Source organism: Siphateles boraxobius, unplaced genomic scaffold (assembly GCF_051911475.1).
Source record: "Siphateles boraxobius isolate OS27281-9 unplaced genomic scaffold, OSU_SipBor_1 7, whole genome shotgun sequence".
In the NCBI taxonomy this organism is placed as follows: domain Eukaryota; kingdom Metazoa; phylum Chordata; class Actinopteri; order Cypriniformes; family Leuciscidae; genus Siphateles; species Siphateles boraxobius.
This window is the reverse complement of record NW_027509197.1, coordinates 25,637,123-25,650,236: the sequence shown is the minus strand read 5'-3', so window position 1 is coordinate 25,650,236 and position 13,114 is coordinate 25,637,123. Positions and strand designations below refer to the sequence as shown.

Below are 13,114 nucleotides of genomic sequence, written 5' to 3'. Positions count from 1 at the left end.
AGAGAGAGAGAGAGAGAGTGAGAGAGAGAGAGAGTGAGAGAGAGAGAGACTGCTGGGAGCTGCTGTGTGTTGACAGTTATATTTCCCTGTTGGGGGAAATTCACTTACTTGAATTGGCACCGGCCCCTGGTCTGTAATTCACTCCACAAGAGCATTCTGAACTGGAAGCCAGGGTGATTAATGGAAAGGAAATAGAAATATAGGAATTGACTGATTAAACCAAGGGGCTCTGGGAGCCATGCGTAAATGTATACATTTGTATGGAAGTGTGTGTGTGTGCGTGTGTGTGTGTGTGTAAGTGTGTTTGTAAATTAGGAGAGAGTTTAGTACTGCTCTGCTCTTATTAGTACAACTGGGATTTTGCCTAATGCTTTCAGCCTATAATTTCTGAGGGGTATTAATTAATAGTCTGAAGGCTTTTGAGCACTTCAGGGAAATTGAACAAACCAACGTAGATTGGTTAGGCCTAGATAACCAGGTAACTTGGTTGGGATGTGTGTTTTTCAGGCATCATTAGTTACTGCGTACTATTTCTCAACAAGCCGTGAATGACTATGCATCCCGACATCCCATTAAAAGACGGGACTCTGTACCCACCAAATCACTTGCCAACATATTTTACAGGTTAATCATAAACGTTTTTTACTTAAATGTTAACAAAGTCAACACTACTAAAATAATGTGTTAAGTTACAGCGCAATGAGCCGTAACCTCGAACAAGGCAGACACGTTTGCATATCCGTTGGAGGCTCATGCAACTAATTTTATTAAGTGACCCTGCCGTTAGCACGCAGTCCGTTGACTTGAGGAGATATCAGCTCAGCTGCCCTGACAAAGTGGAGGGAGGCATCATAAAAAATGATAGCTTTAATGGAGTATAATGGAGCAGGTTTGATGGTTGGTTTGATACACAATCTGGACGGTTTGTCCATGTTGAGTATTTGCATGGGCCGGTGGACAAGTGATTGACCCTGTCCACCTTATTCAAATGCAATGATGAACCCATTAATCATTAATGATTTCAAATGAAAAGACGTGAACAGGACGTGGCAATTATTCAAAATTATGCTATATACACTTGATCGAGAAATAGAGCAGTGGATGGAATTTATATAGGAATATTTTTTTAAAACTTTTTAATTTAAATATTTAATATTTAAAAACTGTTTTGCAGGTCTGATGATTCCAGTCTTCTGCGTGGTGGAGCAGATGGATGGAGGGATGATATCAGATGGAGAGAGCCGGGAGGAACATGCCGAGTTTGTGCTGGTCAGGAAGGACATCCTTTTCACTCAGCTTGTTGAGACTGCACTTCTCGCCCTTGGCTACTCCCATAGTTCTGCAGCCCAGGCACATGGTGAGTTTAAAAGTGCATGTTCAACACAGTTGATGAATTTACATCTACAATTTCATTAAAAAAAGAAGGGAAAAAAACTTACAATAACTTCTACTTCCATTTCCAGTGTGACAAACCAGAAGCAATATCAGATATTTTAACATTTTTATCTTGATTTACTATATAATCGAGCTGCCAAAAGTTAAAACGTTTTTATACAAAAGTCCCTTGTAGTTTACAATAATTTAATTTAATATATATATATATATATATATATATATATATATATATATATATATATATATATTAAATATATAAATATATATATATAACTTTATTGCAGTTAATATAATATTAACATAATTAATATAAAAGGCCATTTAAGTTTGTAACTTTGCTTTCATGGCTGTTTCTTAACAGACTTAAGAACACTTTTAAAACAGTACACTTTGTAATCATTTCAAATGTAAGGTACTTAATTATAATTTTAACTGTAGCGTGTTATTTGAAAATTAATATATTTTAAATGTACTAAATTTCATTAAATAGAAATGACAATAAAGTATACATTAGTTTACTGTAAATGCTTATCAGTACATTCGACAACTTAATTTGAATTTAATTAATTTAAACTATAACACATTTTCATTTAACTGCAATTATCATGCAGTTATGTGTCCGAAAGCATTACATTCAGTTTGCACTTAATTAATTTAAATTATATTATTTCAGTAATACGTGCACTTTTTAAAAATATTCTAAAGTGTACATCTTTTTCATTCAGGAAGCACTCTACAGTAAGATTCATTCATCATCACTAGATAATGTATGAGATATGCATAGCAAAAATATATCTTAATTATATATTTATATATAACATATTTATATATTAATCAGATATTGTTTTACAATATTTATTAATCTAGTTTAATATTAATTCACAAATATACTGTTAACATAAAACATTACAGTAACTCATGTTCATTTATTCGAAATAAAATTATAATGTTATGTTTATTTAGAAATTGAAATGAACCTAGATTAGTAAATGCTGTAAAAAAGTTTTGTTCATTTTTTTATACCTTAATGCATTAACTAATGTGAATGAAATGGAACTTACAGAAAAGTGATTCCAAAATGCAAAATAATCATATTTATTTCTGATAACTAGATGCCTGAATTAAACATGGATTTTACCTGTTTAATCATTCCATTCACTCTTTCAATAATACATACTCTTTCACATTCTTTTTTAGGCAGTATACAGTATGGAACAGTATGCACTGCACAGTATGCAGGGAGTAAAACACTAGTATGTCATTCCTTTACAGTTTAGAGCTATTAGAGTGGCAAGTATAGTGCTGGGAGGAGGTCTGGCTGTTGAGATGTTGACAGGAGAATATACTGTTTTGGGCTTATGTGTCTGAGAACACTGAGGAGGAAGGGCTTTTGCTCAACATAACTGAATCACAGACAGTCTGAAAATCTCATTAAACAAGAACAAAGGAAATGTCAAGGCAAAGAATGTGGTAATTTCACGTCACGAAAAGATGCCTGTGAACTGTATTTGTGTGTATGTGGTAACTTTGTGAGAATGCATGTTTGTGTCTACTTGAGGTCTTTGTACTCGCATAGTATGTGTCCATTTTCTGTGTGTGTGTTTGTGTGTGTATATGGAGAATGTTTATGAGTATGTGGGCCAAAGAAGCAATATAATGCTTTACTTTATTGTTGTGCACATGATTGTCATCTCCCAGAAGATTGAGAGTTTACTTGTATTCTGTGAAGTATGAAGAAAATGTAAAACAGTCATTACTTCATGTTGATCCACGGTAACAAAAGACATCACGATTTACTTCATAGGTTGAGCATTTGGCATGTATGTGAACTTATTTTTTTTTAGTATTTGTAGTCACAGTTCTTATTGAAAGGATTTTTAAAAGTTTTGTCAGAAAAGAGAGAGCGAAAATTCAAGGCCACGTTTCAACCTTTAATTAAATGATCGTTTAAGTCAGGCTGATGAAATGTCTGCTACGTTTTTGTAGTGATTGTAGTTTTTAAAATTAAATGCTGCGTGGTTGTGTTTGTGTGTGACTGCAGCTTGTTATTCAAAATAATGTTAAATAAGCATCCTTTCTCTTTTTGTGACAACTAAATATAAACAGTAACGAAAACAGAAAAAAAAAACATTAGTCACTCGCAGGTCAACAGCATGTCTATAAATTCACTCAAAGCACTCCCTTTAGAGATGCCTTTGAAGAGACAAAAACAGGATCAATATGTTACCCACACAGCGACTCCTTAAGTCATTTGCGTATCCTCCAAAAATACCGTAATGTACTATCAAATTAAACAAGTATGCAAATTGATAGAAGCGGCATTATGATTGGAAAGGCAGAATAGTCGTGTCTGGCCCACACAATGGCGCCACATCTGTGAGGAAGTCCCAGACGCTGCTCCTCTGAACACAGAAACACGAGAGGTCACCTCTGCACGGTTGCAAAACAGTATCAAAAGGACACGGAGGAGGAGAGGACAGCAGTGGAAAACAAACCATTTAGACTCAATATAATCCACACACCCTCACAGTCATCAGTTCAGATGAGGCCAGATAAAAGAAAAGGAAAGGGATACGGCTAAAAGAACGCTCGTTCACGCACTAGCAAGATGCACTGACTTCAGTTTATTCCTAAAATGAGCAGAGAATGAGCGATAGAAGGAAAGAGGGAGAGCTCTCCTCTCAAATGAATACTTTTTGTTTTTAAAGCAAGCGTTTATGTTAAATGAATAATTTCTGGCTTAAATTATACATTTTTTCCTCTGCGGTTCACAACCAAAATTACACAGAGTCCCATCTATTTTCTCCCTGTTTGAATTGTGTCCTGCATAGCTCTCTCGTAGTGGTATATTTAAGCTCCTCTCCCAGCACCGCTGCCTTTCTTTAATTAGCCTGACCAGTAATTAACTGGGAGATATTGTTTATTTCAATTATAAGGGTCTGAGTACTTTTATAGAATTGTATGGACAGACCTGTACTTTAAGGCTTCAGACAATTAACAGTGGTGACGGATTACAGCAATAGTGCATTGTTGTGCTGCCACGTTTGACATGCAGCCACAACAGGTCGAACTGGGGCATTTTGATGAAAATACGCTCTGTTGCCTGATAGAGGCTGAACCATCACTTCTTTGAGTAATGAAAATTAACTTATTCCCACTTTTAATGTGGACATTTGCACAAATGCTTTACTTGTAGGGATAGGCCACCCAAAAAGGAAGATTCTGACATAATTTGCGTCATTTTGTTCGAAACCTGTATGCTTTTTTACCATGGAAAATTACAGGAGAATTTTTGAAGAATATTTGGGTGATGATCTATCTCAGTCTTCAACAAATCCTTTGATTTACTTAGATTTATGACCAAAAGAGTAAGCCTTCCATCTGCCATCTGACACACCTGGCAGCCAATCAGAAACAAGTCAGTTCCATCATTGTTGTTGCCAGGGGTCTTCACCTCTCTATCTCGTTTGCCAGACAAACTTTCAAACCCTCATGTCCTTCCATCCAAACCTGTATGCATTTTTCTTTCTTCTTTTAAACAACATTGGACCCCATTGACTTTCATTGTATGTACAAAAAGCCGAAGACATTTTTCAAAAATCTGATATCATAACAGATGTAAGATGCTTATATTATGATATTATAGTAAAACCAAAACCATAATACATTCTGAAAGTATTTCTTAGGCCTGACATACCTGTTTTATTTTTTCCTGTGTATATTACTAATGATTGATAATGACACTAGAGATGGTTTTCACAAGTGGGGCGTCCCTTCAATGGAGCCAAGTCATTCAGAGCAGCAAGCATTAGGAGTTCAGTGCATCTATCCAAACTAGCTCTGCTGAAAAGAGTATGTGTGCTAGGGAACATTTTCAGACTGTGTGTGAAGTAGCGTTTGTGTGTGTGAGTGTGTATGGATGGATACACATAAGCTTTAGCCAAGCCACCAGCCAACCACATGAAAGCCCAGCACTGGGAGGAGGAATTTTAATGTGGCAATGGGAACAATGGTTTGTACTGGGGGAGGAAAATGACAAGGAACAGAGTCTTTCCAAGTTAAAAATGATTCATTAATGACATTACCACAGTCTCTGTATGATGCTAGCTCATACTGTAAATCGACATACATTTTACCGCTTTTTATTGGAACAGAGCTCATTGCTTTTTTTAGATTGGTTGCAGTGAGCTGTCTGTTCAACATTGAACATGTGAATGGGGTAAACTCGCTGACGTTCAGGGCTTTTGAAATGTTCGACAGCATTTACATTATTCACATTTAACATGTTACAAAGTAAAATTCTAGCTTCCGGCCAAACGGCCATACGCAGTCTAATTACACCTAAAGAGCAATTTACGCAACTTGTGAAGTCATAAGTAGTGTAGGGCATAGCGTAAATATCAGCAGTACGTCGCATTACTCGCATAAGTTGCGCTTCGTAAATATCAGCAGTACGTCGCATTACTCGCATAAGTTGCGCTTGAGTCTAAGTGGAATCCATATGTTTGTTAGGCCAGAAGCAAGTTATTTTACTTTATAAAGTTTAAAATATGGATATTTTTCTTACACAAACATATCGCTTCACTTCAGAAGGCCTTAATTAACCCCCCCGAGCCATGTGGATCACTTTTATGATGGATAGATGCACTTTTATGGACAGAAACGGACATTCACTGCCATTATTAGCCAGCAGCCATATCACCCTGTAGCCCAAGACTGGTTGCCCACTGAAGCTATGCAGGGCTGAGCCTGGTCAGTACCTGAATGGGAGACCTCCTGAGAACACAAGGTTGCTGCTGGAAGAGGTGTTAGTGAGGCTAGCAGGGGGCGCTCACCCTGTGGTCTGTGTGGGTTCTGGGGACACTATACTGTCAAAGAGCATCGTCCTTCGGATGAGACGTTAAAACCGAGGTCCTGACTCTCTGTGGTCATTAAAAATCCCAGGATGTCCTTCGAAAAAGAGTAGGGGTGTAACCCCGGCATCCTGGCCAAATTTGCCCCTTGGCCTCTATCCATCATGGCCTCCTAATCATCCCCATAAACTGATCGGCCGTCACATCATGTAGGTGGTGCTGCACATTGGTGGTGATTGAGGAGATTCCTTCTCCCATGTAAAGCGCTTTGAGTACCCAGAGAAGCGCTATATAAATGTAACAAATTATTAATTATTATTATTATTATAAAGGTTGGAAGACATTTTTTTAATATAACTCCGATTGTATTCGTCTGAAAGAAGAATGTCATATTAATTAATTATATATATATATATATATATATATATATATATATATATATATATATATATATATAAAATTTTCTAATTTTCATTTTTGGGTGAACTATCCCTTTAAAGTACTTTTAGAGCATCTCATTTCAGTCTTATTTGATGCTACTGCTCAAAGTTGGAATCATCTGTCTTATATGTCTTTAATACTCAAGACGTCTGCGGTGGGCATACATTCAGCATTGCACAATAAGACAAAACAGCAGCGTTCCTCAAAAATCATAGCAAAACCAGTAATATAAACACAGACTTGAAGAAGGAGGACAGATCTAAAGGTGGGCGGGGCACAATCACACAAATTGTCTTCATCTGTCTGACTTGCCTTTCTTTAATTCACTGTCTGGGGAATACATCTCCACAAATACCTTTAAAACAAAGACAAGAAGATTGTGTCTCAGAGGATGGAAGTTCACTGCTGTTACAAGGGTCACCAGCAGGGACGGCCCATCATGTTGTGGTTGTCTAGGGCTCAACATACTTGGAGGAGCACAAAATAATCTATAATTAACAAATCCATTAAAAATTCTAACACAAGAAAGCTTTGCCCCCAATCATAACTGGAAGCAATTGACAGAACTAGACCCTACCCTCTATTCATTGAACTCTTCCAATAGCATTGAATAAAAGTAGAAAACAGTTACCAGTCAACAGTTTACAGTCAGTTACATGATTTATTTATGCCAAGCACTGCACACTCATACGTCACAGTATTCACAGATTCCACACCTAAACATTTTCTTATATTTGATCGAAAAAGAAAATGACAAAGAAATTGTATATTGAGGCTATATGGTCTTTGGTATGTGTAATGTAACGTTAGCTCTCTTCACAACAACACAGTCACAGGTCGGTTCTTTAAAATGGGCATTTTAATTATTTGGTTCGTCTCGTTTACGCCATGAGAAGTGCATTCATAAATGAACATAGTACAAACCCATCAGCATATTATACAATACAGTCTTAAAGGAAACGAGATGAAAAAAAAATTATGCTTTCCACAAATCAAACAAATATACATGTGAAACAAATACCTCGTTGGCTGCTTGTCATGAAAAGAGGTCCTTGAGTCCTTAGTTTTACAAAATCCTCTTTACTGTCCCATTTGACTTGAGACAGCACTTATTTTAAACTTAAATTCAACTTTCTGAGCCTCGTTAGGCGTCCGCTCATCATCAGTCCATCTGGGGCGCCGCAATATTTTGTCATTTCCGCTAAAGGGACGCATTCTCACGCCTTACTTATAAAGAGACATAAATGAATTTACATACACATCAAATACACATTTTTAACTTGTATTTCTAATAGATGAATGCATGAAATTATGGATTTAATTATAAATTAAATATTATGAAACAAATGCATTGAAAGTCTGCCTAACAGCAATTACAGCATGCTTACCGTTTAATGTTTAAAACACTTTTGGATGACAGAAACAGCATCTGTTAAAGCATAAGACTTGTCACACTTTCTCAAGAATAATATTGGGTATTCAAGCATTGCTGATGAGAAATACTGTATGAGAAGCAAGATTAATCTGGATAAATCTTTTTTATAAAGTCTGAGTAATTATATTTATTAAATATCTATTCATATGATTTATTGATATATAATTTAATTTATTTAACTTTATTTATGCATAATCAAAACAAAATATTTTGTACCATATGTCTTGCCCTAATTTTTTACTGACTGCACACTTTTCTTTATTTGCAAAAAACATGTATTTTATTTTTATGTACCCTAGTCAAAAATAAATCTACTAAAATGTATTTGAAATACATTATTTTATGCTAAGTATGCTTCAAATACATTTATATATTTATGTACTCAATATAAATACCCTGGAATTGTACTTTAGGTATACTAAATTTATATACTTAAAGTCTACTAAATTGGAACTAATTTTGTACTTAATGTACTTTAGTTATCCGGAAATAGTGCTGAAGTATATTTGATTGTGCTAAAGTGGAACTATTGCAAGTATACTTTAGGTACACTTTAAATATCTTGCATTTAAAGACTGATATTATACAGAGATCATTGGCCCTGTTTAGATTCTAACACTGATAAGCTCCCACATAAGAAGCAATCAGCCAATAGAGGAAGAAAATGGTGGAATGGGTCACACAGAATGTCTTGTTATCTCTAGTCAAAACACAAACACTGAACTGAGAGAAACAATGGAGCCCTTGCTAATTTACAAAAACAGTTTCTGTCCAAAATGAACTCATTCAATCAGGCTTTAGTGGAAGCACTGGCATGGCAACATAGTGTCTGGATGGAGGTAAGTGATCCAATGGTATGTCTGTGTGTGATTGAGCAGCTGGAGCTCTTCAGATGACACAAACAGCCTGAAGTACAAAAAAATTACAGAAGAGAGAGTAAGAGACCGAGAGAGGGAAGCTGGGTAGCGTCTGGGTCTCATTTAGTGGATAGTAATGTGATTAGCATTGTTTAGTTTTCACAGCTTCAGTCAATCCCTCTTAAAACCATGGGAAATACTTTTGTGCGAGTGTTTGTGGGTGTGGATGTGTTTTTATATCTATTCATTGCACATCCTTGGTTTTTTGTCAGGTTCACATCCTGTTGTCGGATATGTTGAATATATACATTCGCAAAAGGGATGTACATTGACCGCACATGCACACGAGCAGTGCGTGTTGAAAAGTGTTTACGGACGTGTGCAGTGTTTGGAAAACGGTTAATAATGCAGTGAGCACAGGGTCCAGTTTACATGTACAGCGCATCTTGACAATGATTGCGACATCTGGAAATAAATAGAGCGGAGGGCATAATAGATTCAGCTAATTCATTTTTAATAGCACAGTGTGGTTCTTGGAAAAAAATTATGGCACCCTCAGTAGATGCCACTGCTGCTTAGGTTTTATCCTCACCCTGATCTTTTAACCTATTCAGCTTCAGTATAATTTAAATAATTTATTTCAATGAAGAAAATTTGAAGGGTGAATTCACTGAAATTGGCCTAAAAATTTGAAAAGTTAAAAAGTCTAAAAAGATGATCACTGCTTGACTTTTGGCAGTTTACTTTCATTTTTATTGTGTTTAATAATAGTTAAACACATCAAAACATTTCTCATTAACCATTATAGGGATAATTAACCCAAAAATTCTATCATCATTACTCATTTACCCTCATGTTATTCCAAACCTGTATGGCTTTCTTTCTTAATTGGAACACAAAAGAAGATATTTTGAAAAATGTCTTGTTTTTTTGTTCTTGTTTTTTTGTCCACACAATAACAGTCAGTGAGGTCCAATGTAGTTTGGAACTACTCTTTCACTGCATGAGCTATAGTTTAAAAACATACTTCAAAATATCTGCTTCTGTGTTCTGCAGAAGAAAAAGAGTAAAAAAGGTTGCCAATGACATGAGTAAATGCTGACAGAATTTTCATACTTGCACAAACTATCCCTTTAAAATGGGAAGCAAAAGACGTCCCTTCACCCAGGTCATTGTGGGATGGCCTTAGTTACCTGGAGTATTTACAAAACAATCAGATGGCATCGTTCATAAATACGGCTTTGTCTCACAATGACACCCCGATTACAGATTACTCCTATGCCATAAATGCTCGTCTCTTCCTTTGCACAACAAGCGGCATTTATAACAGTCAATTTGGGTTAATCATACAATCATTGACCTGTGTTTATGACGGCCTATTAATGGGGGGTGGGGGGGATTGGGGGTGGACGTAATTGTCAGAGGCTGCGATGCGCTAGACGAGGGCCTGCTTCCTATATATACTCCTCGGTTATAAAAGATCCACAGGCGCCCCTTGGGCCCGTAGTTATTGGTGTGGCCCTCAGTATGCATGATAGATGCTTCTTCCTGACCTGATAAGTATTTAATAGATAAAGCCTTATCATTGGTGTTATTGTTCCTTGCTGTCTGCTTTTATAGCACAAGATGAAGCACCGCAGAAAATTAGAAGTAAGGAAGCAAAGTCCTCCGAAATGTGTGATTTCCAAATTGTTTGATGCAATAACCCACAGGTAGTCTAAATTATTTCGCAAATGATAAATATATGATTAATTTCCCACTATGCTTCCTTGTCACTTAAATACCTTATGTATATATTTCGCCATATGCAGCCAATCATGTTGGGTTTCCCACCCACCTTAATCCCCTCTTTTCAATCACTCCTTGTTCCCTGTCTTTCATGTTTTGTATACCCTCTAATGTTGATTTTTGCTGTAAGTGGGTGCTGGTGCGATGATGTAATGTCCCAGCTTTGGTTCTGGTTTGGTGGAGCTGCCTACTCAGTGGAATGGAGCCCCTCCTAACTTATTCTCTTATTGAGATTTCATTACAGCCATCATTGACATGAGGCCATCTCTGATGATGTCATGGAAATATGCTACACAAATTTGCGGCACAATGAGATCAAATGGGGTTAATCGACACCCGCCCTCTCTCTGCTTCCTTCTTACAGGCATCATTAAGGTGGGCCGCTGGAACCCCCTGCCCATCCATTACCTGACAGATGCTCCAGAGGCAACAGTTGCTGATATGTTGCTGGACGTTTACCACATGGTCACGCTACGCATCCAGCTACAGAGGTACGAGACCACAGAGCACTCTTAATCCTTTCCCCATCATTGACGGAAATTTCCGTCATTTGTAAGAAAACGCTTCCCCACCATAGATGGAAAATACCAGCTTTCCGTGTTTTCACTGTTATAAGGTAGGGGGCACTATAAGGCATCTTCTGAAAGAGTATAGAATCTCCTGATCAAAACACAGGCAAAGAAGAAGCAGAAACAACTAGAAATATCACATGTAAAGATCATCAACATGAAATGCTTTGTGGGTGTTGATGGACTCGATCTACTCTATCTGTATTTTGATCATCATTTTGAATCCCATCCAGACGTAGTCTTTGACAAAACCACGATTTTCTCATCTCAGCTTTTTGCTCAAAACGTTGCATTTTTGTGAAACTTACCTACATTCAAGTGTAGATAATAAAAGAATGCATGTAGCTAGAAAAGCAATTTTTTTGAAAAGCAAAAAACGCTGGCGGGGAAAGAGTTAAATTAAGGTATTTCAAAAGTCCCTGGGTCAGCAGAGAACCCTCTGCATATCAATAACCTTAATGGTTGTATGTTTTTTAAATAAATAATTAATATATATTATTTATTTATTTAAAATAAAAAATAATATATAGTATTTAAAACATTTTTGTATTTATTAATATTGAATAATAATATTAATGTATGAATTATAAAATATATTATACTTAATTAAATTAATATGAATAATAATATAAAATTAATAATTACAGGTCCAAATTTTGGTTTAAATCGCCAGCACAAACAACTAAAAAAAGTTTTTTGTGGAATTTAAACAGGATATCTTGTGGTATTAGGTTATAAGACCCTTCTAATTGAATCCCTTAATTGATTTTATTTGAAAAGTGAAGTGTAAGCACTCTTTTTCTCCTGATGGTCTTGTGATGACTGGAAAGTCTCACACTGTTTGTGCTGTTATGTGAAATCATAATTTGTATATAATGTAACTGATAAATATTGTATGCTCTGTATACAAACTATGGGAAAATAAAATATTGGTTTGTTATATATAATAATTTATTATATAATTAATTACCAATGATTAAGAATTTATTAATATTAATTGGTGTTATACTATATATTGTATTATTACTAATTTAGTTATTCTGAGCATTGAGGAAACACATACAAAAGTTTCCCTTTTCAATATATATTATAACATTTTAAGAATCCAGATAATTAGGGGATTATTTTTCTTTTGTCAATAATAGACAGTTGAGCAAGCATCTAGAGCTCTGTGCATATATAAGAACAGGAGATACTGTAGGCCAGGGTGAATTTTTATCTGCACTTTTACAATGAGCTCTTTCATGCCTGCTGATTGTAGTTTACTTCTGGATGCTGAGGAAATAAACATAGACTCCAAAAAGAGGATTGTAGGCATTGTGTAGTTGTGTACTATCCAGGTTTGTTCCCCTGTATCTTCATGGTGATATTATTGTTGACCTAGCCTGCTGCATGGTTTATTGATTTGGAATTGAAGATGATTACTGTAATGGAGGGATGAATAATAATGTTTTATGTATACAGCTTTGCAAAACTGGAGGACCTCCCATCAGAACAGTGGAACCACGCTACAGTACGCAACGCCCTCAAAGAACTGCTCAAAGAAATGAACCAGAGCACCCTGGCCAAAGAATGTCCACTCTCACAGGTACAGTTGCTACCCATTTTTTTTCAAATCCAACAGACAAATATTTGGCTTTAAGAGGATATGTAAAGCATGTCATTTAGGATGATATGTAAATCATCAATGACAAAACTAACAACTTAGCAGTATAACATAAAAGGAAATGTTGGGTAAATGAGTGCAATCAATATTGCACTGTGATTGCAGTTGTT

At 36.0% G+C, this 13,114-nt stretch overlaps 1 protein-coding gene across 3 annotated transcripts in view; it reads left to right on the top strand.

The window, feature by feature from the left end:
* The window catches only part of satb2 (SATB homeobox 2), a 49,624-nt gene that overhangs the window by 14,846 nt on the left and 21,664 nt on the right, over positions 1 to 13,114 (top strand). For all 3 annotated transcript variants that reach the window (XR_013197182.1, XM_077216701.1, XM_077216700.1), the window contains 3 exons: positions 1,175 to 1,357; positions 11,134 to 11,260; positions 12,803 to 12,926. Coding sequence is in view for 2 of the 3 variants with exons in the window: in XM_077216701.1 (XP_077072816.1) it covers positions 1,175 to 1,357; positions 11,134 to 11,260; positions 12,803 to 12,926 (434 nt within the window). In the remaining variant the exon portion in view is untranslated. The remainder of the gene's footprint in view (positions 1 to 1,174; positions 1,358 to 11,133; positions 11,261 to 12,802; positions 12,927 to 13,114) is intronic.